This window comes from Paramisgurnus dabryanus, chromosome 6, assembly GCF_030506205.2.
Source record: "Paramisgurnus dabryanus chromosome 6, PD_genome_1.1, whole genome shotgun sequence".
Classification (NCBI taxonomy): Eukaryota; Metazoa; Chordata; class Actinopteri; order Cypriniformes; family Cobitidae; genus Paramisgurnus; species Paramisgurnus dabryanus.
Window position 1 is genome coordinate 18,046,245 of NC_133342.1, and position 25,463 is coordinate 18,071,707.

Below are 25,463 nucleotides of genomic sequence, written 5' to 3' on the forward strand. Positions count from 1 at the left end.
TTTGTTTAACTCAAATTTTAAGTTTTGGAATTATTTATGTCATACATTTTCTTTGGGGGGCCTCAAAGGGATTCAGTGTATACAAAAAAGTTTGAGAACCACTGCGTTAGACAATCTGTATGTTAACATTGCATATCTTTTAGAGATGTATACAACACAAGCAGCATTTAAACAGTGGCAGTGAGCAAATATTACCAATTGTGAATTTATTAATAATAATAATAATAAACATGGGACTATTCTTTCCTTTATAAAACTCACAACCTGCAACGCTATTGATGCCACAAGGTGGCAGTGTTTCTGCATTAGATGGAGAACGCCAAAACTATTACCAAAATATATTTTATTCTGGACTTCGATTTGACTCAAATCACAATAGTCAAATCAACATTGCAGTTAAGTAATTTCTGCTAGAGAGTGACCAAAAACAAGAGAACAAAAAGTGACCCAAGAGTAAGTTAAAGTTTACCCAAGTGAGACAATCACTGAACGAGTACTTACATGGTCCCAGATGGGTTTGATATGCCCATGTACGTGCTGTTGCTTAGAGCTCAAAAGTTAAAAAAAAAGTACAAAAAGGGTCGTGGAGGATGTGCTAGGCATTTGAACCAAAAGATGCAAATGCTTGCACACACTGCTAAATGTATATCTTTAAGTCATCCCGTTATAAAATACCATTTCACTGTCTGCTTTATTGTTACTTTGAGGAAAAGTTACATTTGAGAGGGGTTATCCGTGGGGAGAGATTTTCAGGAAAACTGGTGAACATTTAAAGTTATTTTAATGATTTATCAGTCCAAAAGATACAAGTGTTTTAAGTGCTCATTGTATTCGATGGAAATACGTCTTAAATGGTAACACGAGTGTGCTGGGTAAAATTTTATTTTTATATACTTTGACCGTCTAATGGTATTTTATAAAGACGCGTAAAAGCCGAACACCAGCGTGTCAACACACCCTAAAAAAACAGGCTTGAGATAAATCCAAAACATTAACTGATTTTACTTTAAAATCCATCCTTTTATAACAGTAGCATGTAAAATAAAAATAAAAACAAATCAGTTCAAATGTTTCTCCATGTCAGTCTCTTGGTACATCCATACCTTCACCTTTACTGAGCAATCATTTTCAAAAAGACAAAACGTAACACAAAAGAGAGAAAAAATACACAAGCAAAAGCAGCACCACCATGACCTGACATTGGACTATCAAACCGGTTGTCCGTTTCCATGCCATGATGAAAACTGAACGGGGTCCCACGATTCTCGGTCACTCTTATATGCTGCATTAGTTTCTTACCTCACATGAAGCCATAAAGACCAATGCTGTTACAGTCACACATATACCAATTCACTGCAGTACTTAATGATCATTTAGAGCTCAGACCTCTATGGAAAAGCAAAACATGACAGATGAAGCGTTAAAGAAAGAACATTAAACCAGTAGAAAGCTGTAGCGTGTTCTACGAGGCCTTGTTAAATTAAACGAGCCGAGTAAAAACGTTCCATGTCAAGCGTGAGGATGGTAGCAGGATACCCACCCTAACCCACCTAAAAGGAATTAAAAAACCCTACTATAACTAGTAATCGTTCTGTAACTGCGACAGTAAATGTGCCGTTACGTTTTTAGGGTGGGCCTATCACCGTTTCGAATGCACAGGCTTCACCTACGGAGCCCGTAGACACTTAAATACCCAATGAATGAGTTTCACCCATTCATGCACTGAAAGTTCAGTTTTGTCTTACCGTAAAGTTGCATAGGTTGTACAAATAACAGGGCATTCGTTTTTTTTTTTTTTTTTAGAAAATATATCTAAGTAATTTAATAGGCTTTCTGTACTTTGTTATTACTCTGTATTTAAAAAAAAGAGATAATCAAATTATCTATGAAAATTTGGCAAAAAACAAAATCCTTGAGCGTTTTTTTTTTCTTTTTTCTTTTAAAGAACAATTCCAAAAGTCTCAGAGCCACTAAACAAACATACAGTGCCAATACTCTGAATTGTCAATATCATTACTCGCCATATTGAACAGCTCTTCTCTCTAGCTCATGCAAATGACACCTAACGAAATATAAAAACCATCCATGGAGCGCTAAACGTGTACAATATGCACACGGCAGTAGCGTGGACCTCAGCCCTCGGGGTCTGGAATGATGCTGTGTGTGTGTGTGTATGGGGTGCGTGTGCAAAGGCGGTTTATTTTTCGTGTTAGGTGCGTCTGTATATAACAGTCCATTGATCACACTGATTTGGTGTGTGTTGTAAGCGTCATGGGTCCACTTTGAGAGGCTGTGTGTTTATGGTGGGGCTGAGAGACTGTTGGTCCAAGCTGTGGTCTGGGATCTCGCACGCGGACTACAGCAGTGGTTGATGGGCCAGGGACAGTCGGTAAATTTTGCTATGCACACATTCGTAGTCGGTCCATGGCTTCCCAAACCGGCAGCATCATCATTTCCTTAGGTCTAATACACAAACCTGAGATGGGTAGAGCAGAAATAAGGTGGTTAGAAATAGGATCATTAAAGCGAAGTCCTCTACTGTAATTTGTTTGAGGAAATATTGCTGTGTATACTCACCGAGCCATCTGATGCACTTGCACCCACTTTGTCCCCGGTGGAGTTCCAGCATACTTCAAAAATGCCCCCCGTCCCTCTGTAGCTGTTGACTAAAGCACCACTCTGCAGAGTAAAATTAAGGCTCATGTTAAAAACATCAACACTGATGGATTATCTCCCTGAACATTACTGCATACGGATTGCTATTTAATTCCTACATAGGATTAAACTTCATTACATTTGTTTTGTGCTTTAACATTTAATAATTTAGCAGATGCTTTTATCTTACAAATGAGGGAACATTAAACACTAAACATTCTTATGCATTTATTAAAATTGCATTTGGCTATTTTAGTATGATTGATTTACAGTGCATAATATTAAAATACAATTTGAGATTAGTGTCATTTGAAAATGACCATCATGAGGGATGTTGTTTGGATTAATTGGAGCATGTAGTACCTGCGTGTTCCAGATATGGACACACTTGTCAAAAGAACCGCTTGCCAGGTGACGTCCGTCCGGGCTGAAGGCCACGCTGTAGACGGGCTCCTGGTGTTTGGTTAGCGTGTGGATGCAGGCACCACGCTCTGCGTCCCACAGACGCACCGTCGAATCAAACGATGCACTTCAGGCAACAAATGGCATGTAAGTTAAACCATTTATTAATATAGGTATATGTAATGATGATTAACTGATAGTGAATTGTTCTGTACCTGGCCAGCATGAGGTTGGCATTGGGATTGTTGGTTCCAGGTCCAGTAGGGCTCCATTTAATGGTGTAGATCTCCTTATTGTGGGCTTGGAGGTCATGAACACAAGTGTCCTGTTTCATGCTCCAAAGCTAAACAATCAATAGAAAACAGCAGTGTTTCATTTATCATCTCCAAGTTGACAAATTAAAGGGGACAGAGAATGAAAAACCATTTTTACCTTGTCTTTGTTGAATAATGGTAGTCTACCCACATTCACGAACATACAAAAAGTGCTAGACATGCTAAACATCTCAGTCTCATAGAAATTCCTCTTTTAGAAATGTTAGACAGAAAACGGCCCAATCTGAAAAACTGATGCTTATGACATCACAGGCATCTCACTGCCCCTCCACTTTAAAATAATTGGCTACATTTTTTGAGTGGCAGCAAAGTCAGCCAATCAGTAATGAGATTGCAAGTTAAGCCAGTAGGGGGAGCCAAATAGGTGCAAAACCACTTGTTTAAAATCCCCCACCCTAATAGAGCTATCTGAGAGAGGTTTTTAGGAAGCTTCTAAGGCATTACAGACCCAAACAAAAAAAAAGTGTCTACATGTCACATCACAGAACAAGGATAAATACCCCGTTCAACCATTCTATGTCACCTTTAAACACATTAGAACTGAAATAAATAGAGTATGTAGTGTTTTTGTTTGTTTTAGCTCACCTTTAGCGTCATGTCATCAGAGCAAGACGCTAGAAGATTTCCCGTTGGATCCCATTTGATTGCATTGACTTCATTCTGAGGATAACATGTTCAAACCTTAAGTAATCATAGCCTACTTGAAATACATAACACTAGCAACTATGTTACTTAAAGGGATAGTTCACAAAAACTAAAAATTGTGTCATTTAGTCATTGATCTCTTTGCTCTGATGAACACGAAGGAAGATATTTTGAGGAATGTTTGTAACCAAACCAATCAGAAACACCATTGAATACAATAGTATTCTTTTTAGGGTTGCACCGATATATGCCGAATACACTAATAATACGTGTCCAATACTATTCTGAATCGCACAGCCGATATTATTCACAGCTATTTCATATACTACGGCTTTTGATCAGTAAGTCCTTATCGATCCCAAATCACTGTTAGTTTGAGTCGTTTATAACATGCATTTGAAAAGGCAACACTCGTCAAACATAATCATTATACATATTCTTTAATATCATGAAAATACCTGAAAAGATTTGAAGAACAGCAATATAAATATATCTTGGAGCTATATATATGGAGCTGTGTGTCATAGAGGCTGTTCACTTGGCATTAACATGCGTTTTCGTCGATCGGATCACAAGTGGACGACGTTAATGCCAGGTGTAAACGGTGTTAAAAACGTTTTGAGCTCGTCCACTTTTGACCACTTTCAATCACATCCAGAGGTAGTCGAAACCACTTTCGATCGGATCGCTTTGGAGTTGCGGAACGCACATGTGGTTGAATGTAATCGAACAGCCACACGCGACCGCCTTCTCTCCACCCATTTATCTAATCTGAGGTATTAAACACAAGTTTTACGTCTTTTTTTGACTTCTGGCGTGAACATACGGTGAACAGCGCTATTTTTAGCCTTTCATTGTTAAACTAAAGCGTCTGATCTCCGTAGTTTCGTTTTGAAAGCGTGTGAAAGTTGCGCGATCCTATTTCATCAATTGCGCCGAAAATTCAGAGAAAGCTCTTACATACACACGTACAAAACAAACAAGCTAAACAAGCAGTGGACTCCGACATAATATTAGTTTGCATCCATATAAACTCATAATTACTCCCGCTCGGGTTTGAATGACAGCAGAGAGACTCGCCAACCGTCTCACAGACCACCCCCTCACAGTATTCAGGACAGAAGCGGTCAAAAGTGGAGAAAAGAGATGGATTTAAATACCAGGTGTAAACGTAATGTGTCTCTCTCGTCCACTTGTGATCTGATCGATTAAAACACATCTTAATACCAAGTGTAAACAGCCCCATAGCTGCCTGTGTATGGTTCTTCATCTACAGCGCATATTCTGCACAAGAGCACCCTCTGGCTTTTGGATGTAGTGGCATTTCACCGTAATTCGTTGAGAAGCATAGCAAGCATCATCAGCCGATATATCGGTGAACCCCTAATTCTTTTATCCTACTATGAAAGTCAATGGGGCTTCTGATTGGTTTGGTTACAAACATTCCTCAAAATTTCTTCCTTCGTGTTCATGACAACAAAGCAGTTTATACAGGTTTGTAACAACGTAAGTGGAAGAAAATTATGACAGAATTTTCATTTTTGGATGAACTATCCCTTTAAGTGATTTCGAATGTGCCTTACTGTGTGGCCCTGGAATGTCTTGACTGGTCGGTCTTGGCCCAGTTTACACACGTGAATGCACATGTCTGTGCTGCAGGAGGCAAATGTGTTGTTGCTTTGCCAGTCCACATCCAAAGCTGGTGCTGCAGGTGTAAAATAGAAAGGCATTACTAATAATCATTCATTATTGATCTTCTGAAACATGTAAACATATTACAAAGCTTTCTTCTTTATTCTTCACGCCATTCCAGCATCTACGGTTTCATCGGGCGCACATGCAGTAACACGATAAGCGTCTGGTCCAAACTTCGGGTTTCTGTTTGTTTAATGGTCTGACTAGTTGCTGAAACTGAACTCTTAAATACCTCGTCAAAAATAACATTTGTTTTGGGTTCCTATGTAATCTACATGTTGTTTAATTTGCTTGTTATAAATAAACTACTTTAAAAGGACTTCTTCGCAGGGTTTACCGGAAGTTACGTGATGACCACGAAAGCTGCGTGTTTATGTTGTTACTGCTGAAACCGTCTATATTCATGGCAAAAACTGGTTGATCCACACAAGTTAATGCATACACAGGTTTGCAAGCAATTTGGTATCTCCAATTCAACTTGCATGTTTTTTGGCCTATGGGTGTACCCGGAGTAAACCCACGCTTACACAGAGAAAACATGCAAACTCCACACATAAAGTACTAACAAATAAGCCACCCAGAAAATATAGGCTGATAACCATGTATACATATTCTGAATACTAGAGCATGCAAACCTGTTTTTAATAATTTATATATGATCAACTGGAAAAGCAAGAACTATTTTGGGAAACCATGATCGAGTCATTCATGAATACAATGCTTAAGAGGATCTGTTACCTGAATGGAATGGAAATTGCTGTTTGGCTTCTCCTGTGTGTGCGTCCCAAATGATGGTGGTCTGAAAGATTCACATTTTCATTAGCACAAGCCTTAACTTTGACCCTATTATCTTACTAAAATAGAACGGGATAATGGCAAGCTGTTTAAACTTTTGAATCATGCAATCATTTTAAACTTTACCTTATCAACCCCAGCACTGAGAATAAAGTTTCCTTTCTTGTTCCACTTTAAAGCAAATATAGGACCCTTGTGCTGCCCCAGTGTACTGGCAAGATTACCTGTCAGTAACAGAGCATTGATTAGATGAACAGAGTATTTTGTAGTATTTGTACCGATGGTAAAGAATTAAAAAAGCTCACCATCTTTAGTCCATATTCGGGCAAAGCCATCATAGGACCCTGTGGCTAGAAGTGTACCTTCACTCTATCCAAAACAAAAGAGAGAGAGAGAACTCTGTCTGAATCAATTTCTGAAAATGTAAGCAAATGCATGCTTTAACATCACTGGGGTCCTGATCTGAGATATTACGTGATTTGACACCAATTAATATATCAAATCCTGCCCTGCATTTTTTTATTTTTTTTATTTTATGGATGCAAAATAAGTTGCAAAACACTTGCATTTTTTTTTTTATTTTATGGATGCAAAATAAGTTGCAAAACACTTGCATTTTTAAGGAATAGTATTGTTTTATAAAATAACGTATCATTACTTCAAAAGACATATTAACCCACCAGAGTCATATGGATCATGGATAGATGCTTCAAAAACGTGGTCACTATTCAATGCATTACAAACTAGAAAAACCCAGACACCCAGGATGGTATGAGGTGAGTAAATTATCTCCTAATTTTTATTTTTGAACTATTTCTTTCATTTTCAGTGATAACCACAGAACTCACATTCCAGTCCAGTGAGGTGACATCTTTGTTACTGGGCACATCCTGCCCCCCCTCCCTGATACAGTGACGCAGAACCAGTTGAGTGGATCCTCCAGCGCTGCTCTCGCTCAAGTTCCAGATCCGTGCAGTCGAATCTCCAGAACTAAGAGCAACAACATCACACACATATAGATAGATCCTTTCAAAGACTATAGGGCGGTTTTCCAGACAGGGCTTTTTAGTCCCAGATTAAAATGCATGTTTGAGATGCCTTTATTTAAAAACATCTTGTACTGGAATATCTTAACTCTTTCCCCACCAGCGTTTTTTTTTATAAAAGTTGCCAGCCAGCGCCAGCATTTTTCATGATTTTCACAAAAGTTTAATGCTTTCCAAAAAGTGTTCTTCTTCAAATATATAAACATACAATATATCAAATGAAAGAACAGACCCTCTGCTTTCAAACACACTAAAAAACCTATTTCATCCTACATTCATTAGTTCTCTTTTTTCTTTTTTATTATTTTTTGGGCCATTTTGCCTTTTATTGATAGACAGTAGATTTTAGAGATGACAGGAAAGTAGAGGGTGGAGAGAGGGGTATGGGATCGGCAAAGGACCTCGAGCCAGGATTCGAACTCGGGTCGCCGGAAGTGCGTTTGCACCATATGTCGGAGCGCTGCCCACTACACCATCGGCTCCGACCATTAGTTCTCTTTTATCACCTCTCAAATATGGTTAGGTTTCTTTAAAAAACACAAAATTTTAAGCAAAAAGCTGAAATAATTCAATTTTTGAGAGGGACTACTGTTAAAGATCAGATGCAGAGCGATCTTTAAAACATACACTGAGTTCTTTCTCTTTCATGTGAGGCATTACTTCCGGGTTGTATAAGTTGCGGAAGTGCACCACCTGGTGGATAATAGCAGTATTGTGGAAAGTCGGAAATTCTCGTTATTGGCAGGGAAGTGTTTTCTCTTAATTGACTAGATAACTTGTCAATTGCAGGGAAAGATTTAAAGGAAAACACCACCGTTTTCAATATTTTACAATTTTATTGCCTCAGCTTAGACAAATTAATACATCCCTATCTTTTTTCAATGCATGCACTTAATCTTTGTACAGTGCGTCGTGAATGTGTTAGCATTTAGCCTAGTTTCATTCATTCCTTAGGATCCAAACAGGGATGAATTTGCGCCAGAGGTCGAAGTGTTGCAAACTCAGTGTTCTTCCACCATACAATATAGTTCTCAGTTTTTATCCGCTTAAAAAAACGCCACGTTTTATTTTGTGCGACCATACTTACTCGTGTATCTACTCATGTCTTTAAATAGAGAAAACATTGAAGTGTTTGGTGGCTTCTAAATTCATCTCTGTTTGGATCCTAAGGAATGAATGGGGCTAGGCTATATGCTTACACATTCACAACATGCTGTACAAAGATTAAGTGCACGCATTGAAAAAAGATAGGGATGTATTAATTGCTCTAAGTTGAGGTAAGAACATAGTAAAATACTGAAAAACGGTGGTGTTTCCTTTAACATATGTGCACTTGTTTTGCCTTAAGTTGTAGTATTGTTTTTTTGTAACTGTTATAAGGTTTGTTTGTAAAACCTACTTAAATGTCATAATATAACAAAGGCCTAGTGCTGAATTAATCTAAACCTTGTCCGGGAAACCGCCCCCTAAATGCATAACTTTATTGCAAAATATTTAGAATATGTTCACAGATTCATTGAAAAAAGAAGAGGTATATGGAGAAGCTTTGGCTTGATACTAACCCAGAGGCCAGCAGGTCACTGACAGGGTTCCAAGCACAGATAAAGACCTCAGATTCATGGCCCCGTAGCACCATGGCTTTACTGGCTGGGATCTCCACCACCCTGTCCACCTCCATCATGTCTGAATGGTGGTCTGTAAAAGCAAGATACCAAACCTTACTCGTCATACTTCTACTTGACTGATCTCTACGTCACAGATTTAGCATTATACAGAATAAATAATCTGTTAGACTAAACTGGACTTTACAAGATCTCATCAGTTTCCACACAGTTAAATACAGAAAGTGAGCTCACTGGACAGCGTGTGTGCGCCGTTCTCCTCTCCATTAGCCGTGTTCTCTCCGTTCTTGGCAGCTGAAGCCAATGATGCACTGGAGGCGGCGGCAGCTTGCTGCTGAGCCAGCTTATCTTTATACACCTGCTGCCGCGTCTGCACCACATCTGGCATCACAGCATCAATCAAGGACAGAGACTCGATCGGCCGCCCGTCAAACAGGGTACCGTCCTATAGACCACAATTTATTAAAGGTTTAAGATGCGACATTACTGATCTTACACATACCTCTGAGACTTGTATTGCCCACTGACCTCATTGATGCTGACTTCTGCCTCCACATACTGCAGGCCCTTCTGGATGATGGAGATGAGGGCTGCAGGGGGCACCAGAGCTCCGTTGATGTTGGACTGGCTTATGTGGCTCTCTATGCCAAAGGTGAATGCTGAATGGGAAAATCCTGCAGAGGAAAGGAAGGCGTTTGTTTAACTTATGAAGAAAAATATTTTTTCCATTGCATTCTGGGATTGCCTGGTTGGAAACCTTAGAATTCTCAAGGCATTATCTACATAAAGACAGTTGATACATACCCGACTCCTGCAGGTATCTGTACACCAGGAAATTGACCTCATCACTGCTTATGCTCATTTTGGATCCTGGTTGAACCAAGGGGTCAGGGCGAGAGTGGAGCCTGAGAAACAAAGGCACAAATGTGGTTCTTGTTTGTCACAAAGGCCATTCACAGGGTTACAAGACATCCCTGGACAATTTGTAACCTTGGCCATAAATAACACCACGCCAGCAGGATCTAGTTAAAAAAGCGATTTAATGCAGTGCTATTCGTGTTACCATGGAGACAGATATTCAATAAACCCACTCTCAGTATCTATAAACTTTTTAACCACTTACGAGATTAAACATGACCTTGTCAGCTAAACTTTCTCATGGAAGCTCTTTTAAGCCCTGCAGTATTTTTCCACCCATTTGCCCACCACTGGAAAGAATTACAATTCTCTGGAAGACGCCACACAGTAGGCACTGGCATTTTGATAGGAAGAGTTACACGTGTGAAAACAAGATGAAATACTCCAGGCACACTTGCATGGCTGCTCATTTGAACTTTAAGACCGCTTCACAACCTAATAAGCCTTCACATTAAACAGTAACCCATCAAATGACAAGCATCCCTGTTGTTTACAACACGCCAACAGCTCTGAATGTGAATGAGGCAAACATCAAATAAACATCGGCTAGCACTTAATAAAAATAGCAGTTTTAAAGCATTAGTGGAGTGTTAGTATGCATAGCATTAGTGGGACTATATATATTTTAAATAATCTGAGTGAGAACCATGTTAAAGGGACAGTTCACCCAAAAATTTAAATTCTGTTATCATTTTCTCACTCTCATGCTGTTACAAACTTGTCTTTTTTGTTTGTTTGTTCTGATTAACACAAAGGAAGATATTTTGAGGAATAATCATGAGCCCCATTCACTTCTACATGAGCCCCATAAATTATGCAAGTTTGTAACAACATGAGATATAAAAATTCTGAATTGGATGGAATCTATAGCAAACTTGACCTCTTTTAGTTTTGTTTCATTTTGTAAACGTGTGAAAGTTGCGCAAGCTTATTTCATCAATTGCTTCAGAATATCTAAGAAAGCTCCGACATATGAACTAGGGGTTTAAAAGTTCTCGGTAAAGAATCGAATCGTCCTATTATCCTCCTACGGTTCGGCACGCCTGTGCACCATGTTATTTCGACCACACATTTCTAATATAGTTTGGTGACAAAACAATGCATAAAACTGCTAATGTATGGTTCTGAATAAGCTCTGCGTATGTTTACGTGACGTGAGAGTACCTGTCTAATCAACTCGTAGTATGCAAATCTTTTGCCAACCTCACAGTTTCTCCTCACGTGTTATTGCGTGTGTGTTTCGGACCGTTTAAATGGCAAGCGACAGAGAAAAGCTGCTAACAGAGGCACTGCCAGCTTCATATAAGTCTACAGCAGCACCGATGCTCAAGAAAACGTGGACAAAACTGTAAAATTCACGAGTGTCATGTGCTTAAGGCAATATATCTAATACGACGAGTCGCTTATTGCGCCGTTATCACCAGGATGTTGTTGATAGCACACAATCGCAGGTGAGACAGAAACAGGACACATTGCCTTCTGTGTTTAAATGTTAACAAACTGATCTTCTTGTGAAAAAACTTGAAGATAGTGGCATCAATTTAAACCTTTCATTTCTCCAGCTCATAAACCAACCCCTCCAAGTAATCAGGACAGAAGCGGTCGAAAGTGGACAAAAGAGACGGATTAACACACCAGATGTGAACTTGAATGCGTCTCTCTTATCCACTTGTAATCCGATTGACCAAAATGCATCTTAATACCAGATGTAAACAGAGCCCAAGTTGAAATTTCATGTCTTACTCAAGCCACAGGATTAAATACATTAATTGATTTTTTTATCAGAATACACAGATTTGCTTAGATGACAGTCAGTGGATAAAGTGGAACTGTTTCTCTGCATAGTTCTACTTAAAGGGGTCAACTGCTTATGCTAGGTCCTGACTACATGAATCTAAAGCCTTTTCACACAGGGATTATGGAAAATATATGGAAAATGCTAAATGCATTTGATTTTTGGTTTATTCACACTGCCAATGATTTTTCGGAATCTGTGTGTGCATTTACCTACATATCGAAAAGATCCCATAAAGACACGGAATGTATTTAAAGTCCTGCATTTGAAAGTTTTTTCCATAATGTCTAAAGTTTGCTAATTATCCTTGATTTCTCTCTCGGAGAAACCATGCACATGCATTTTTGTTTATGACAAGATCATAAGGAGCACGTGATGTGCTGTTCTGTCATGCTGGGGAATGACTTAGCTTTAACATGGAAAGTGATGAGCTCCCTCCCTGATCTTTGCTTCAGTCCAGTTTGCCGAAATTTCTCGACATAAATGTTGATCTGCGTTTAAATCCCTGTGTCAAAGAGCTGAACCATAAGTTTTGATTGAAATGAGACGCACGTCCTGACTACGGCACACCCGTTACGGCATTGTTTCTGCGTTTTGTTCACACTGAGTGCTTTCCGTAAATGTTACGCCATATCACTAGGTCATTTTTATGGGAGCAATCCCAGAACATTCACGGGACGTGTTTGTGTTCACACAAAAGCCCCTCTGCCAATTTTACGGAAATTTTCTGGGATCAAAGTGCTGTGTGTTTAAAATAAAGGAATAGATGTACGTGTTAAAGCCATAGAGTAGTAAATAGTAAGTCACTTACCATGAGATCAAGTGTTGACTAGATGCTCACACTCTTGCCATCCATGTGGAACACTGTTAAATCAGCCTATAAGCAAACACATTTTATGTATTAGTGGTAGTCATTTTATAGAGACATCACAAAGCGCTTTAACATTAGCATATGTGACATCATCAAAATCTCCTATAAAAACAATAAGCTTTAAACAAATGGCAAATCAACTTAAAACATTTTGGAGAAATGTGCAAGAGAAGATGTGCAAGAGCAAATCTGAATATTCACTATTGAAATTTCCACAACATTCCAGGTTTTTATTAATTTCCTTAACTTTTCGAAGCTTAAAATTCACAGTCTTAATTTATGGACTTTCCAGGAATTCAGTTTCCATGTGAAACCTGACATGCGGAGTATATCTAACCACACAAAATAGTGTTTGCTCCTGATGTGAGTTCTTATTTTCTCAAACATGGAACACATAATCAATCAGCAATCCCTTATAAAACCAAAAACTTTAAAAAAATAGCCTGCTTTGACAGTCACAAGTCATGAACACTTTAAGATGTGTATTTTATTTGCGCTCCAACAGGTGATTTGTGATATTTAGAGAAACAGAAGAGTCCACTTTGTATATCTGAACTAATGATTGTGGTTCACATCTCATTGACTAACCACCAATATGAGGTTTTTCAACATATCTGATTGGAGCAAAAAAATCAATTTTAAGTTACATTAATAGGTTTGAAATCCTATTGAAACCGCATTTCTGGAAATTCGTTTTTAGATCTGAACACTCTGAACGGATTTGTCATATCTTATTACTTATTTACTCACACCACAAAAAAAGCGTAAGCATGTCAGACGTTGTTGTGTTATTGTCGATATGCAAGTGGAAAGGGCAGAAATGGAAAACGCGTATGCCAGTACTCTATGTTCTCTCTGCTGCTTCATTTAGGCCAATTCACACTGGTCCAACAACTACCAACTCCAACAGACACCCACATTCTAAAGCCTCATTTACTTTGATCCAACAACTGCCAACAGGGGTTTCACACTGACCCAACAGACTCGTCTGTTGGATCAGTGTGAATTGGCTTTTGGACTCAGTAGTCCAGAACACCAAAACTGGTGTTTTCTTTCCCATACAGCTAGTGACAGCTACAGGAATTATGTTATATACACACAGTGTCAGTCCAAATCTGTCACTGTCCGTACTGTGCATCACAATGGTTCAAATGCATTTTGTGTTACTGGGTAGGCTATTCAACGTGTAACATGATCATGAACACAAATGTGTTTACATTTTACATGGTGCGAGAATGGAAAAAGATATACCAAATCCGATCAGTATGTTCTAAAACGGATTTCCAGAAATGCGATTTGAGTAGGAATGCACATATAAATGTAGCTTGAAATACATTAGTAAAAAGTAAATTTCATGTCATTTTTTGCCGTTCACACTTGCTAAATATATGATCAGATTCCAATTGGAAACGCAGTCGATTTGGACTAACAGTGTTAACACAGCCTTATAGGAAATGTAGGACAGTCAATATAGTACCACGTCATAGAGAGAAGTCATAGGGAGGGGAGGTTAATGTTTATGACCCCTAGTTATATTAGTCAATTTAATAATTTTCCTGTTATAGCGCAACCATGTGGCTTTATTTGTCTTCAGACTGGGACGAATTTAGTTAAAGTATTCATTCCCGTCGCAACATTGGATTTGTTGTGATGATGATGATTATTATTAATAATCAATGTAACAAATGTGGCGTTTTTGTTATAAAAAAATTGAAGTTTCTTACCAAAAATAACAGGATTTTAGCTTAATGCTTGAACCTCTAATAATAACAGATTGTAAGTTATAAATCCTTCAAAAAGAGTTTTAAAGTTGAACATTTCTAAACCCTTGTTATAGCGTAATACACATTAGTATCGAAACTGTGTGTTGACTGATCACAATTCACGAAAGCACGAAGTTTCTGATTATTTGCCTGCATACGACAAGCGTTCACGTGGGTACAGCTTTAAAATATAATTTAACGCAATATATTATTTTGTAGAAAAAAAATAAAACAACAACAACATCATTATGTATTTATTTAATAGTAACATGTATCGCGCTAACTCTCTACCGGAAACTCAATTACATTCCATTTGGCTATTACCACACGGCTAATAAACATCGCGCATTACATTCGCAAAAAAACTGACTCGATAAAAGACACAAAATAACGATTCTAGTTTCAGCGCGTGCCTGCTTACATAGCAACCCAGCTAACTAGCCCGTTTAATAAAAGCTAGCTGTTGTCAAGGTCCACCGCGCGTGCACAACTCGAGGAAGCGTAGCGCCCATCCCCCACCGCTATCGCGCGGCCACGCGTACTGCAGCTTTACTATGCAAAAAAGCGCTTAAGAAATTATTTAACTGTACAAAATTAATATAAAAACACACATGGATGTTATAATGGCCAGCTCGAGCATAGCCGTGTCACAGGATGCGCAGGGGGGTGAATGAGAGTCTCGTCTTACTCGGGCCGCCGTAGCACCGCTGCCTCCACTGATCAGCCAGCTAGCTTCTGGAGCTAATGCACTGAACAAATGTGCCACAGCGCCGATGTAAGTCCGACAGAGGTGCGTTGCTCGGTTTTTCCAATCCACAATTATCCCCCTATCTTTAAGCAATGTAAATTTTCCTGTTATCTGCACAAAATATGGAGAAATATAAGAAACATTTAGCAGCTTATGGACAGCCAAGCGCTTCAGAGGAAGCCGACGGCCCCAGACTAGCACTAGGGCGGAGACTTTCCATGCGAAAGTGAGGCATCACAGACTGGATTATCAAAGGACTTCCTACTTTTGAGAAACACATAATTTATTATATTTAAAACGTGGTATGAAATAAAGTTTGATTTTGAGGCGCTGATACGAGAAAGCAATTTTGAAACCGAAAGTGTCGCGTTTTTGTATTTATTGTGTTTTTATTGGTTTTGAATAGTAAATAGAAACATATAAGATACTTAAACGTTTTTTCTACTTTCCCAAGACAAATTATTTTCTAAATTAAATTAAACGATAACAACGTAAATCAAAACATAAGTTACAACTTACAACTGCCCAGAGGTAATTTTTGCGTGGCTGGGCACTGCCTGCAATTCCGCCACACCCACAATCTCCTCTGCTCAGTCATTCAATAACAGACTGACATCATTGGTCTGCGTATTACAATCTGCTATTTTCAAGCTACCGTAAGTGTTTTAAAAGCATCGCAGGTGTTTTGTTTACACGTTTAAGTGCTTAAACATTCAGTAGATGTAAAGCTGTTTCCTTGGTTAACATGTCATCGTTTAAATTTTGTAATCGGCCTCTATAAATGTTTAATGGGATGACTAAAAACTTTTCTCTCCAGAAGAAGATGATGACACAACCATGCAACATCATGAAGATATGAGTGTGCAGTAGAACCCCAGATCTTAAATATAAACCACGAAGCTCATGCTGAGCACATGCTGTCCAATGAATGATTGCCTGACAAATAAATATCATAACCAATCTATCATTGTATCTGCAGTTGTGGTTTATTTGTTATTTATTTCAGTTTCAGTGACTATTGCCAGTTTATTCGGCCTTAAATAAGGACTACATTTTGGACAAGAAAGAAACTGAAAACGTATACATCAAATAAAATTTGAATGCATAGCTAAATTGTAATCAATTGACATTCACGTGAACTGGTTAACAAGAGGCAGTCAATGATAAATAGCATATACAACATCTAACCTTTAGTTTGGAGTGTAAAAGTACTCAGCACCAGGTTGCAACTAGATTAGATTATATGTGACATTTGCCCTATTTGGGTATTATTGTGACATTGGAAAGAAAGAGAGACATCTTAAATGTTAAGCTGTAAGTGGATTAGTGGTTTTTATGGAGAGATAATAGTGTGTACTGTGTGGAGTATTTTTTTCTGAATGAACATTAGACCATGTGCTCTAATCTTATTTACAGTATATCTTTCTCTCTGTAACATGAGAACCGGTCAGTCTATAAGCAATAGCGCATGCTAATTGGCGACTGATACATTTTATGTTTACAATGTCAATGTACTGTATGTGCAATTATTATTAATGGTGACATTTTACAATTTTTTTTAGATGTCAAATAAATCTTTGGTGTCCCCAGAGTACATTGAAGTGTAGCTCAAAATACCCCATAGATAATTTATCATAGCATGTTAAAGTTGCCACTTTGTAGGTGTGAGCAAAAATGTGCCGTTTTTGGGTGTGTCCTTTAAAATGCAAATGAGCTGATCTCTGCACTACATGGCAGTGTTGTGGTTGGATAGTGAAGATTAAGGGGCAGTATTATCCCCTTCGAACATCACAAGGGGACCCACATTTCAATTACCTATTTTTTCATGTGCTTATAGAGAATGGTTTACCAAAACTAAGTTACTGGGTTGATCTTTTTCACATTTTCTAGGTTGATAGAAGCACTGGGGATCCAATTATAGCACTTAAACACGCAAAAGGTCAGATTTTTATGATACGTCCCCTTTAACTAAAAAATAGGTAATATTCCTGTATTTCTTTGTAGTCGGATGAGAATGTGCAAATAGTTCTGTTTTCTTGATGATTGTCTCTCAATACGTGCATGTATAATAAAACGCAAAATATACCATTAGCAATTGTGTCAGAGGTACTTACACAAGTTCATTTCCACGCTTCTATACCAGTCATTGCCTTGTCTTTCAGATTGGATACAAACAGACCAATAAAACTGCTTCCTGTATCCTTGGCAACAGCATGGCACTGGCTCTAAATGAGGCAATCAAATTAATGCTGGAACATAGAGCGGGCTAAGAGAGAGAGAGAGACAGAGAGAGAGAGAGAGAGAGAGAGAGAGAGTAAAAACTAGAACACTGTGAGCCAGTCAGGATTTTTCATACAACCCCACTTTTACCTTGTTATGAAATCCTACAGCAAAACATTACACATCATTAACTGTGTTACTTGGTTTTGGATCACAGTTCTAGTTAAATCTGTTATTAAAAAACAATGTATATTAGAGTTTCAACAGAGCTCACTCATTGGCCCTTATATCAAAAGTACATATTGTCTTTTTTATTATAAAGACTTGACCAGAATTGTGTACTGTTATTCATAATTAGTAAGGCCTTCACAGTTCTGTCGGAATTGTTATGGCCCATTAAGAGATTGCAGAAGAATTTAAAAAATATATATTTCTGGCAGACATGTAACTTTAAAATGATTTATTTTCACAACAAAATATAATGAAACAAAAACAATATTAAAATCCAAAACATATGACTCTATCGTCTGGCATATTAAAGTCCAAGCATGGCTTGGTCAGGCCCATTCTTTTCTTATGCTTCATCCCATTAACCCCAGATTCAATGCACCACCAAGCCGTGAAACCGCACGACTCATCTAAATGTGACTTCGGCTTTGACCATGAAAGGTCATCTGTCTTAGCAGTGAAGTCTGGCTTCACAATACCAGATGGATGGTTTCCAGAAAGGTGTGTTCCTAAGATTACACGGTTGTGAAACTTTGCATGCACGCACCATTAACCTGAAATATGATTTCAGTAATGAACAGAACAAGATGACAAACATACACCGCAGTACATTTATAACTCAGCATGCCAGAAATATACAGTAGGCCTCATTTGGATAACATACCCAGCATGTCTCTAGATGTAAAATGTAAATCTGTAACTAGGAGGCCATTAGTTGTATGACAAGAACAAAAACAAATGGCCTTAAACAATGTATGTAAATGACCCACCCTTACGAAAAGTAACCATGGTTTTACTTAAGTTAAAACCAAAAAAACATAGTAACTGTTGTGAAACCATGGTAACCACCAAATTACCATGGTTTTGTTAATCATTTTAAAAACTATAATTAAACCATGGTTAGTGTAGTAAAACCAGGGTTTTGCTGATAGTAATCAATAAACCACAAAACCATGGTTACTACACTTTTAACACAATAAAACTTTTTTAAATGTTTAATTTTGTAAGGGCAGCATGTGAAAAACCAGATTTTCCACATAAAATTATCCTATATGTAAAGAATTTTATATATTAAATATTATAAAGTAAAATGAGATTTTAAAGTATGAGATTTTAGCCTGAATTTTAGACAGGTTAAATCCTAAAAATAAATCTATTGCTGTCCCTGATGAGTTGAAAAATGAGTTACAATCACAGATATGAACTCCAACAGAGACACCCAGTGGTTACAACTGGCACGTAACCATTAAACCTTCATAAAATGGACTCTCATATCTTTAAATCATGTTGTTTCTGTGTCATTAGCCAATGAATACCATTGTTGCGTGAACCAATTCCTGTCCCATTCACAAAAGATATATAAAGTAAAAATAGGTGCATAATGTGTTGATACTGTATAAGTGCTCACCACTGGTTTGCATAAAACCAATTCACTTGTCCACATTATACAATGTATGGCATGTTAAGTTGAGACAGGTCTGTAAAGACCTTCCGAACCTTCTGAGCACTTAACCATGCTGCTATAATAACAAGGCAAAAATACCACCTCCAACATTCTTGGAAAAGGAATGCGGATTTCTCGGAGGGTTGAATGGACACGCAAGAAAGCTGAAACAATTGCCAGCAACAGGTGTAAATGTTCACCATTATGGATATGCTCAACACACAACACTAGTCTAAAATTTAAGATTAAAACGTTTGATGTAATAATGTAATCTAGAAAATAATGTGGATGTAGCACTTTTCCTTCTTTAAAGAAGAAGTCAGCCTCGGCACAGTATGGAGATGAAGTTGAAGATGGTATCATTTTGAGAAATTGTCTCTTTGTGGAAAAAAGAAAAAGATGTAAGTCTATTCTATCAGCGATGATGTGTGCGAAGTGTTAAATGGATTTCAAAGATTGTCAGAATTTAAAGCAGACTTTCAAACGTTCCAATTATCATTTCTGTGTGCTTTCAGATGGACAAACGGCAATGAGATAACAGACCGGCTTCTTGCACTTACAGCAGTTCTGACTTCTCTTCATCAGTTTGCCCTTGTAGAAGAATAATATATCTGTCATCTCTCAGATATGTGGGATTTTTAGTCAGCAAAGTCTCTCAGGCTTAAACCGAGCCAAATCCGACACAGATGATCCAATTGATTCTTTCATCTTTACCATCAATGTAATGCTTTTTTTTTGATGCATTATATTGCACATGTGAGAAACTGTAGCCACAACAAGCACAGTCAACATTCAATGACAGCGGTTTGAAGAAAAATGGAACATGGTTATTTCTGTTCCGCTTCACCTTTGTATCGGAAAGGGGCAAGGTCAGGGTTTCAGGCCGGCTAGGAGAGACTCATTCCGCACATCATTTGGCAGGAAATTGCTGCCCTCTGCAGTTTCACACGTTGGCATGTGGCCCACAAAGGCACATATCCGCCAGCAGCATTATTGGATATTTTAAAAACCCTTACAAGTCTCAGGAGAAGCAGGAGAAGGCTGCTGGTTATTGACCCAACATGCTTTCTTGAAATTTCATTGCTCTACTTTTGACTTTGTCAATACAGGTATGTAGAGACCTTAGTCTTGAAATGGATATTAGTGGAAGGTAAATATTATCGACCTGCATGCATGCTGCATGGGCACTATATCTTAAATTCATGTCTGAAAGGGTACTGAAAGAACAGAACAGCACATTTCGTAAAGGGGAAATGTTTTAGTAATACATATTTGCACATATGTGTCTTCTTTGATAAACAATCTGTAGCTCTACAAGAGCTACAGGTGAGACAGAAAATTTAATGAAAACCTCTAATCCATCAACCTAAATGAAAAACCGGTTTTATTTGAGAATAAAGGGCTTTGAATGTATTGATTTGGAAATCCATTTATCAAATAAATATGATGATTTGGACAGTTTCAATCAAGCAGAAACCTTTATCGATTGGATATGATAAAAATCCCTATTATTTCTCAACAGGAACTTAAAAATATTAGTACAATCTTCATAATTTTGTTTTCAATCTTCTCATTACTTAAGAATCACTTGACCTTATAGGAGTTTTAGCATTTTGCCCATGTCGACTCATTATCAAAATGTTTCTGTATAATCATCTGGGCTACTTTCCAAATTTAAGGTCATTGAATCGATAACATATTTACGCAAAATACTTTGTCTTTCCTGTTGTTCTTAATTTTAGCTGGTTATGCTATGTTTAGGGTGCATACGGCGCATGTCATTCTTTCTATGCCCCTGTGAATACTGTGTTGGCTTATAGTAATATAATTGGGAAGACTATAGAGCATTCTAATCTAATGTATTCTTCTGCACACATGGTTATGGTGCTGTTTACAAAATTGGTGAAGGTTTCTCAGCAGGAATGTTTTTATTAGTCTTTTATTAAATTGCCAACCACTTAAAATGTATTAATTTTGTGTTTGCTCTGTTGAAATGAGGGAAATGATATAGCGGATGCTCATTCTCTGAGTAATTAAATTTTACTCGAAGCAAAAATGGTGAAGGATCAGACAATATTTACATAAAAGATTTTCCAAGTAAGCCTGTTCAAACAACCCAAATACATCAAACTACGCATACACCGCACAGACTACCAATACATTTCTCAGTTACTGGATAGATCTCATGGTTGATTTATGAATTATCAGTCTAAGCGCAGTGAAAATATTAATTTAGTCTTTACATAGTAAAACCACTGTGTTATAAAATCAATGCCGGGCTTCTGCACCAGTAGTTTAAAACCAGTTAGACTATCATGTCAGTTAATGGAAGTTTTATGAGCTCGAATCTGTTGCAGGTTTTGTAAATTTGCACTCCATTAGGTAAATGCAGTGATAGCAGTGACAGGGCAATGCAATGTGATCATATTAAATCAGCCAACCTTTCTCTGTTTTTAGGTCTTGCTTATATATGTTGTTTCTGTAATACATAAAAATTGAAAATTAAAGAGTTGTCCTCTGTCTTCCAGATCTTTTTTGGCATCAGGAAAGATGTTCCTCATAAAAGGGACCAAAACAGTTCCACAAGAAAACAGGTGTATATTTTTAGCACATGACCTATCTGTCTCTGCAGTGCGATGTCTTTGTAAACATTTAGGTGATTCTTGTTGCTTTATTGTGTGCGGCTTATTGCCATTATCACACTGTTACAAATACACCATTAAAAATGAGATGCTTTCCTGCTCTTTTGTCTGCAATAAAATAAGAATCAATTCATTCAATCAAATAAAATTAATAATACTTAATATTATTAATATTAATAGCTAAATTTTAAATCATAATATTAAATCAAAATAGTATATTTGAGTCGTATTTATTGTTTAGTGCTAGTTCTTGTCCTGTATACCCGATATTTTTGTTTAAATTGAAATTAATTTCTATTTGCAAATTGCAGTTTGTCTTTTTGAGTTGGATTAACTCCATTAATTTCCATCCAATATGAATGTGTACCCCTAACTCATAAAAAACTGCTTTACACAATAAAAATATATTGAGTTGGTCCAACTCAATTTAAAGTAAATGGCAATACTCAATTAGTTGCCTCAACTCAATTTAGTGTAGTCTGAATAACTCAATTTAGCGTAGTTTGAATAACTCAATGTATGTAGTCTAAAGAACTCAATTCTGTTAATTTATTAGCATAAGCACATGTTAGCATGCGAGTAATAATAACATATGATACTTTGGACACTTGACCATTCGTCAATATGTGGCGCGGAGGGTATACCTTTCGCGGCATTTTTTGACGAACTGGGGACTTCAATACTATTACGTCCGTTGCATTCTCTTCTCCTATTTTCTTACCAATTTCGCGTCGGTTTAGGGTTAGATTTACATAATGACATCCCTACCCAAACCTAACAACTGTTTAATTTCGCGTACACTGTTTAATTTCGCGTACACTGTTTAATTTTGCGTAATCTAACCCTAAACCGACGCGAAATTGGTAAGAAAATAGGAGAAGAGATTGCAACGGACGTAATAGTATTGAAGTCCCCAGTTCGTCAAAAAATGACGCGAAAGGTATACCCTCCGCGTCACATATTGACGAATGGTCAAGTGTCGTCAAATGTTGACGAAATGGGGTGAGACTGTGTTACATTAACACACTCAGTGCTCATTGAGAGAAATATGTCACATCCACAACCTAACCACAAGCGCCACTCTTCTGCACAATGGTAACCAAACAATTTGAAAAAATATAACACAAACACTTCTAAATCAATAAGATAAACGGACATTAAACACTATATAGTCTTTCTCTTTACCTAAAAATGCATAAAATAACACTTAATTAAAAAAATTACTCTCCAAAAGCAGTTGCATGCAAAGCATGCTGGGAAATTCTTTTTCCAGAACCCAAACTCAAACTAATTGTGTTAACACAATTAATAAGAAATCAATAAATTATAGTACATATTTATTTTGTGTTATACTAATTAAATATATATACTTATTGCTCTTAATGAGGTATTTTACATTTATTGAACACAATTTTAATGTGTCATTTCTAAGAAGGGCTTGAATAATTTTTTTAAGTGTATTAAGAAGTTTATTGACAAATTCTAACTCAATTTTTAATGAATTGATGATATTGCTTGTAATCTGTTGCCACAATTATATTGAGTAGATAGGGCATAATATTTTTTATTGTATATTGCTAGTTCTTGTCTACTATACACAATATTTTTGTTTAAGTTTTAATATTTTTGTATTTGCAAATTGTAGCTTGTCTTGTTGAATGGGTTAGTATTAAGTAGTTTATTGAATAAATCTTAACTCAATTTTTATTTGTTGAATTTACTTATTGATATTTCTTGTAATCTATCACCACAATTTTATTGAGTAGATATGGCATCTTATTTTTTACAGTGCTGCAGTGTCTCACACCTGGATCTATTGAAATGTAAAATCATGAGGGTGAAGTTGTATAATGCGTGTTTTTTGACCACATATCCCAGGATCATTTCGAAGAGGTTCTGGGGATATGAGCTTAAGGACAAGAAACGGAGAGAAACGGCATTGAAAGCAGGGGAGGACAGGGCCATTCTTTTGGGACTGGGGATGGTGCTCAGCTCTGTCATGATGTATTTTGTGATCGGCATCACAATGGTGCATGCTTACACAGACAGGTAGCGTTATGTCTTTGTTATTAACCGGTTGTAACAATCTATTGGTGGGATATATCTTATAGACAGTTTAACCAGTTGAAATGATTTATGTATTTGATTTGCAGTAAACTCTCAGAAAGGTAAGGTACCAAAGTTTCCACTGCGGTGGTATCTTTTCAAAAAGTACACTTTTGTACCTAAAACGTGCATATTGGTAGCTCAAAGGTACATATCTGTACCAAAAAGGTCCCATCCCAGTAACAACTTTTGTACCTTTTTTCTAAGATTGTATATGCTATATTTAATTTTCTGTATTTCTGTTGTAATATTCAGTGCATGGACAGAGGAGACCACCTGCACTGTGCTGAACTCATCTTTAACAAAATATGTCAACTGTTCATATGGCTGTGGTTCAGACTGTTGGCGGATCTCCAAGTACCCCTGTCTACAGGTCTATGTCAGCCTGAACACAACCGGCCGCGTAGGACTGCTCTCTCTCAGTGAGGAGACGCTAGAGATTAGTTCTGAGGTGAAGCTCTTCTTGAGAAGCATTCAAGTCCATACATTTTGTGAAATACCTGGGCCTTTGGAGGAATGTGTTTTGGAGAGGGTTAAAGTTTCCACTGTTTAAAATACATTTAATTTGGTCTTCTTAAGTGTTTCTATGTGCCGAAATGCCAGAAGGACCACACCGCCCTGCGTGCCCTGATCACGAACATATCCGAGCATCTGAAGATGCACCAGCAGGTAACATGCTATTATGCCTCCGGCGAGCATCAGGCCAGCATCCTTCTGAACAGCATTTATAGAAGCAGTTCAGTTTTCCACGCTCTCTTCTGGCCGTCTTGCATGTTATCTGGAGGAACCCTCATCATCCTAATGGTTAAATTTACTCAATACCTTTCCATACTGTGTGAGCAGATTTGCAAAGTTGCAAGGTGAACAGTGAATGACAGATTAAATATTGAATTTAATATCTCTGAAGAGCCGCTTAATTCAAGATTGAATTAGTGCTGTTTAGGCAAATCCATAATGAAAGCTTTATGCTCCAGAAAAGTGGTTAAAGGACAAGTTCGGTATTTTAGACTTAAAGCCCTGTTTTCAGATTGTTTATGGTGAAATAGAATGGTTTTGACTGAAATTTCGACATTTGCGGCTGCCCTGAGATTTTTCGCGTGTTTGTGTTTCACCTCACACCTCTACAATGGGTTTAACGGTGCACTGGAACAATCCTTCCTAAAATGCATTAAACTTTCGTTTACAAAGACGTGAAACTCACCGAGTGGTCAGGGGTGTTCACTGTTTACTGATATGCTCACACAAAAATCGCTGCAAAAGATGCTTTCCAACAGCTGTTTTAGCATTCGTTGTTAACTTGTGGACCTATTTTCCCAAACGGCTCACACCCATACATTCTTCCGCTTAGAGCTTGAATAATAGACACTCCAGCCCAGGTGGTGGCGCTAATCCGCCGTTGCCAATTGCAAGAATAGAAACAAAGTTCCCGGCGCGGAGTAATACCGTACCTCACAGGACATCTAATACAAGTCAATGGAGTTGGTAAAAACTACGATAAAACCTGTTGGAATGCGTCTTTTGCAGCGATTTTTG

At 37.6% G+C, this 25,463-nt stretch overlaps 2 protein-coding genes across 3 annotated transcripts; one reads left to right on the forward strand and one right to left on the reverse strand.

The window, feature by feature from the left end:
• Positions 1-326: 326 nt before the first annotated feature.
• Positions 327-15,489, reverse strand: tbl1xr1b (TBL1X/Y related 1b). Of its 2 annotated transcripts, none has more exons than XM_065269330.1 (16): positions 15,231-15,489; positions 12,720-12,785; positions 10,000-10,100; positions 9,724-9,869; positions 9,430-9,640; positions 9,136-9,268; positions 7,376-7,517; positions 6,833-6,896; positions 6,654-6,751; positions 6,471-6,531; positions 5,621-5,742; positions 3,978-4,052; positions 3,273-3,400; positions 3,019-3,184; positions 2,578-2,679; positions 327-2,476 (listed from the first exon to the last, which is right to left on the reverse strand). In XM_065269330.1, the coding sequence occupies exons 3-16, from the start codon at positions 10,055-10,057 to the stop codon at positions 2,450-2,452; spliced, it is 1,533 nt and encodes a 510-aa protein (XP_065125402.1). In that variant the 5' UTR covers positions 10,058-10,100; positions 12,720-12,785; positions 15,231-15,489; the 3' UTR covers positions 327-2,449. The 2 variants fall into 2 exon arrangements, with proteins under 2 accessions (XP_065125402.1, XP_065125410.1); XM_065269338.1 differs by having other exon boundaries at positions 15,154-15,489.
• A 7,332-nt stretch (positions 15,490-22,821) lies between these two features.
• Positions 22,822-24,794, forward strand: kcnmb2a (potassium large conductance calcium-activated channel, subfamily M, beta member 2a). Its single transcript, XM_065266059.1, has 4 exons — positions 22,822-22,826; positions 23,703-23,873; positions 24,186-24,381; positions 24,510-24,794. The coding sequence occupies exons 1-4, from the start codon at positions 22,822-22,824 to the stop codon at positions 24,792-24,794; spliced, it is 657 nt and encodes a 218-aa protein (XP_065122131.1).
• Positions 24,795-25,463: the final 669 nt, after the last annotated feature.

Excerpts from the sequence above, each read along its gene's own strand:
- tbl1xr1b (XM_065269330.1), bottom strand. The coding sequence starts at position 10,057 with ATGAGCATAAGCAGTGATGAGGTCAATTTCCTGGTGTACAGATACCTG. Across the intron at positions 9,641-9,723 it reads CAGAAGTCAGCATCAATGAG|GACGGTACCCTGTTTGACGG; the intron begins GTCAGTGGGCAA and ends TGTGGTCTATAG. Across the intron at positions 5,743-6,470 it reads GCAATTTCCATTCCATTCAG|CACCAGCTTTGGATGTGGAC; the intron begins GTAACAGATCCT and ends TTACACCTGCAG.
- kcnmb2a (XM_065266059.1), top strand. Across the intron at positions 23,874-24,185 it reads GTGCATGCTTACACAGACAG|TGCATGGACAGAGGAGACCA; the intron begins GTAGCGTTATGT and ends TGTAATATTCAG. Across the intron at positions 24,382-24,509 it reads CGCTAGAGATTAGTTCTGAG|TGTTTCTATGTGCCGAAATG; the intron begins GTGAAGCTCTTC and ends GGTCTTCTTAAG.